This window comes from Oncorhynchus mykiss, chromosome 5 (genome assembly GCF_013265735.2).
Source record: "Oncorhynchus mykiss isolate Arlee chromosome 5, USDA_OmykA_1.1, whole genome shotgun sequence".
Lineage (NCBI taxonomy): Eukaryota > Metazoa > Chordata > Actinopteri > Salmoniformes > Salmonidae > Oncorhynchus > Oncorhynchus mykiss.
The window spans coordinates 36,279,270-36,284,563 of record NC_048569.1 but is presented as its reverse complement, the minus strand read 5'-3'; the positions used below and the strand labels follow the sequence as shown (position 1 = coordinate 36,284,563).

The window sequence follows — 5,294 nt, the reverse complement described above, 5'->3', positions numbered from 1 at the left end:
CTCAACTCACTCTGCTCCTTTCCTGCTCAGAGCTGCCAAATGTCCTGCAAAAGAGCTCAGGAGACAGCTCAGAGGGAGGGGGGGGGGGGGGAGACAGAGCAGAGGGAGAAACACAATTAAATTGGTTTAATCAACACAAACTACCAAAACAAGTAGCAAAAACAAACTGCTTAATATAGGGTAAGTGACGTTTGAAGACTAGTGCTGCCGAGAACCAGAGACTTCCACATAGCCTGGGTCTGGCTCATCATCAGAGGAAGAGAGAGATGGGTGGAGAGGGGTAGGGGGATGGAGAGAGAGAGAGAGCTGTGGGTGAGACAGGAATAGGGGGATGGAGGAGGAGGGGACCGGCTGAGCAGATTGTTGAGTGATGGTTGTGTCTGAGAAGGTCAGTGCCCTGGCGCCACTGCTGCTGCTACACTGCTGAGAGACAGAGGAGGGTGTAGAATGAGCCCTCCCACCTGGGTTCCTTCAGCATGGATACACAGGGACTAGATCAGACTCACTTTACATCAGTCAACTGATGATTCTCACCAACTAAACCATTTGGACAGATTCCTATTTCTGAGTGGATATGAGACAAACTACTGAGCACCTGTATTTAAATGATACAATATTAGGTCTACATATACCTGGTCTCAACTCACTACCTCTGTCTTGTCTCATCCCACGTCACACACGGACCCACAGGATACAGGACATGTCTAACTGTCCTTTAAGCACCAGATTAGTCAGGGAAAAAAAGGTTCTACTTTGTTATGATGACAAAGTCTGCAGTGATACAATTCTAACATCAAATCAAATCAAATTGTATTTGTCACATGCGCCGAATACAACAGGTGTAGTAGACCTTACAGTGAAATGCTTACTTACAAGCCCTTAACCAACAATGCAGTTCATGGAATAGAATGAAGACCATATTTACTAAAGAAATAACAGGCAGTGATTGTCAACAATAACAGTGTTCTGGATGTGGGAATACTGGAATGAACCCCGACGGGCCAAGTTTCTTGGCTGCCTATCTTGGGTTGCTTTTTATTGGTCAATTATAATAAATTATATGTTCTTGTTCTTAAATAAGTAACATAAGGCAAACTGGGACATCTAATGGCCAGATAAGAAAACAGTAAGCTAAACAGGTAAATAATATATATATGTAAAACACAGGCCAATAACGTTTTCTGTCCTATTTCATGCAGCACAACAAATTCCCATTAGAAAGAGAATAGGATATTTATAATAAAATATTTCATGGTCACATTTTCTCTATCAATGTTCATTTGCTGGACCATGATATTTGATTATTTATCAAAATTAATTATGTTGGACACAACCAAATTATACTCACCCTATAGCACTGCAGTAATAACATAATGTTTTATTTGATACATTGCACACGACACACGCAACATGTTTGAACAAGCAGTGCTATGCAATTGTACGATCATTGACATGGAAATGTATTATTCTAATTTGGGTGCTCAAGTGTACAATTGCCTACTTTGGCAGTGGTTCCCCCTTAAATGCTGCCACATTATCATTGTAATTGTCTACTTTTAGACTAGGTGCTTGCCCCGGCTTGCCTAGACAGGCAGGAAAACGAATATTTTTCAAATCAATTCCATATCAATTCAATTATACTTTTTAGGACTTCTGAAGGCTGTAAAACATGTAGAGCAGATCTCACAATTCGCCTACAGTCTTTAACATGTATTAAACGTGTGCGTCATAAGAGTTATAATAATGTTCTTTCAATGCCCTATTTGTATTTTCATTACGTTTTCGCTTTTAAATTGAGGTCTGCTTACCGTTTATTGGAGAGTCCTCTTCACACTCGAACGTTATGGAGTCGCGGGGGGCGTGGGTAGGGAAAGGGAAAGGGGGGTGCTGGGATCGGCCTTGGAGGAGGTGACAGAGGGTTGTGTGAGGAACTGCCGGGGTTTAAAAAGGCAGCCTGCCCAGCGCTGTGACACCAGACCTGAAATCACCCTCGACTGGTCAGGACCTATTTTATGCGCTTTTTATGAACTTCTTGCACACGGATTTGAACCAAGTTTCTAATTGCTTCATAAACGTTATTGATCCATTGATCAACATTATTTTACCTGATAAAATAATATACATTTTTAAAGAAGAAAAGGATACTCTAAGAAGAATGGAGAAGTGGACAACCCCTGAATACTATGACTATGATTATGAAGAGCAGGAGAACAGCACCATGTGTGACTACTCTGAGTGGAAGCCTTCCTACTCAGTCATCCCAGTCCTCTACATGCTCATCTTCATCCTGGGTCTCTCTGGCAACGGTGTGGTCATCTTCACTGTGTGGAGGGCTCAGGCCAAGCGCCGGTCAGCAGACATCTACATAGGCAACCTGGCCATGGCTGACCTGACCTTCGTGCTGACTCTGCCACTGTGGGCAGTGTACACTGCATTGGGCTACCACTGGCCCTTCGGTGTGGCCCTCTGCAAGATCAGCAGCTACGTGGTGCTGCTCAACATGTACGCCAGCGTCTTCTGCCTCACCGCCATGAGCTTTGACCGCTACCTGGCCATCGTGCACTCTCTGTCCAGCACCCAGCTGCGTACCCGTGGCCACATGCAGGCCTCCCTGACGGCCATCTGGCTCCTCTCCGGCCTACTGGCTGCCCCCACACTCATCTTCCGCACCATCAAGAATGACGAGAGCAGCGACCTCATCTCCTGTGGCATGGACTTCAGCCTGGTGTTGGGTGTGGGTAATCAAACAATCAGTCAATCAAATGAATTGAAGCAGAAGGAGTCCATGTGGATCGCAGGGCTCAGCATCTCCTCCTCTGCCCTGGGCTTCCTCCTACCCTTCCTGGCCATGATGGTGTGCTACTGCTTCATCGGCTGCACCGTGACACGCCACTTCAACAGCCTGCGTAAGGAGGACCAGAGGAAGAGGCGTCTGCTGAAGATCATCACCACCCTGGTGGTTGTGTTTGCTGCCTGCTGGATGCCCTTCCACGTTCTGAAGAGCGCTGATGCCCTCTCCTACCTGAACCTGGCTCCAAACACCTGCGCCTTCCTCCGCTTCCTCCTGCTGGCCCACCCTTATGCTACCTGCCTGGCCTACGTCAACAGCTGCCTCAATCCCTTCCTGTATGCCTTCTTCGACCTGCGCTTCCGTTCCCAGTGCCTCTGTCTGCTCAACCTGAAGAAGGCCATGCACACCAGCCCCGGCAGCTCCATGTCCTCCCAGAAGACAGAGGCCCAGTCGCTGGCCACTAAGGTGTGACGTTTATGCTGGGGTCAGGGCATGGAAGAGAGATGCCAGCCAGAGGGAATAGGTCTCTAGCTGCCTTTTCCTGTCCTGCCTCCATCGTCACCTGAACACTACAGGTAAATGTACGATTTTTGAGGTGCATGATATCATTACCTATCCAGCAAAATGATATCATTACCTATTCAGCCACATGCAAGTGGACTGCAGACTGAGTGCAAATGTACGTGTCCTCCAGACTGTGTGACTGAGGAAACTGATAGTCAGTCTTCTGGCTGTAATCATGACCACTGACATCCTCCAAGCTCACTCTCAGTGATTAGGAAGTTTGTACAAACCCCTTGAACTGCTTGATACAGGGGGCCAAGCTCCATGCCAGGGTGATGCAAACCAGAACCCAGACCTTTTGGACAGAGTTGAATGTATTTCAAAGGGACAAAGCAGCTCATATTGTTCTCCTGGTGTTCCGTGTTGACTTAAGACAAGTTCTTAGGTGGGCTGTCCCATGGCTCTGGCTTTTAACACTGGAGGAGTGTATTATACATGCATTTGTACCATGCTGTTCTTGTTTTTTTTTAAGCACTTGCTCATTGGAAGGAGGTGAGACCTCTTCCTCTGCCCCAGTCATGACGTGCGTGTGTGTGTGTGTGTAGGTCCAGGAAAGGTGTTGCAGCTTGATTAAAAAAGTTGTAAAGGGAGATAAGGGCACGGAGGGAGGGGGGTGGTCCCAGACGGACAGATGGCAGCTGACAAATGTTGTCGAGTGAGGAGAGCCAACTAATAGGTGGCTGCTCTGACAGATTAAACTCTTGTGTGTGTGTGTGTGTGTGTGTGTGTGTGTGTGTGTGTGTGTGTGTGTGTGTGTGTGTGTGTGGTGTGTGTGTGTGTGTGTGTGTGTGTATTGAATCAGGATTGGGGAAGGCATGAATTAACTTGTTTTTATTTGACAAAGATGTGAATACATGCTGTACAATGCTTTCATGTGATGATTTGAAATAAAAACGTTTTCTGATGAACTAAAGTCCTCTCTTGTGTCATTGTGTTACTTGTTACGATGTCATGCAAACACTATTCAGTAGACATGCGTTTGTCCTGTTAGCACACCGAGTTGAAAGGTGACAGTCTCCCTCCCAATGTGTGCAGTTAGAACAGAATCAAAGCTGTGTCTACAGGAAATACATATGAGTTTGATTTCCCACTCCGACGTTTGTTTCTTTGCTCCTTTACGACAGTGTTCCCCTTCAAACCATTAACAGACATTTGTTGACAATGTGTTGATAAAATGACGGAGGACAATGCATTATTTCTCAGAGAACTGTGTTGATCATGTAAACCAGTGTAACCCTGCTACCACATCTCTCCCTCGCTCCCTTCAGCAACATGTAAGCTTGAGTAGCTTCTTTTAAAGCCAATATCTAAGATAGTCAGTCTGTGTAATGTCAAAATATTGTAGTGTACCGTTATCAACTCACTGTTCCACTGTTGGGGTGCTTTGCACTGAGACCAGTTTAAGCCAATAAAGATAATTGAACTATTGTTTGAGTCATTTGCAGACAAGCACTGTGCGTACAGCAGTTCACTGACCTGTAAGAGACCATCCCCATGATTAACAGATTTGGTTGTAATGAGCTTTGTTCTGGACATAATTAGTAACAGCGGGTGGTAGGAGGAGTGGGCTAATAATTCTGGGCCACTTACAGACACCACACTCCTTCTGTGACACAATATTTGCCTTTGTTGACATGATACATTGGGCTTGAAGGAACCTGAATCTGATTAAACAGTGCTCTCCATCATTTCACCACCCTGTTGGAATTACTCATCATGGAATTCTCTGTGTGTTTGAGAAGCCCAATAATGCAAACATGTTTATTCTGCCTCTTCTCAGCTCCAGAGCCTCGTGCATTTAAACTCAAGCACTACTACACTACAAACTAATCTCATGCCTGATAGAGACTTTAGTCGAGAGAAGGAGGATATTGAGTGGTTAGTTAATTTATCTGACATGAGATTTCAAGTCCCCTTCCTCATCAGCAGCTGTCTTGAC

The 5,294-nt window shown here is 45.6% G+C and overlaps 1 protein-coding gene across 1 annotated transcript; it reads left to right on the top strand.

The window, feature by feature from the left end:
* Window positions 1-1,956: 1,956 nt before the first annotated feature.
* LOC110523701 (apelin receptor B) lies at window positions 1,957-4,270 on the top strand. Its single transcript, XM_021602628.2, has one exon. The coding sequence runs from the start codon at window positions 2,024-2,026 to the stop codon at window positions 3,260-3,262; it is 1,239 nt and encodes a 412-aa protein (XP_021458303.2). The 5' UTR covers window positions 1,957-2,023; the 3' UTR covers window positions 3,263-4,270.
* Window positions 4,271-5,294: the final 1,024 nt, after the last annotated feature.

Coding starts and splice junctions, on each gene's coding strand:
- LOC110523701 (XM_021602628.2), top strand. CDS start 2,024: ATGAACTTCTTGCACACGGATTTGAACCAAGTTTCTAATTGCTTCATA.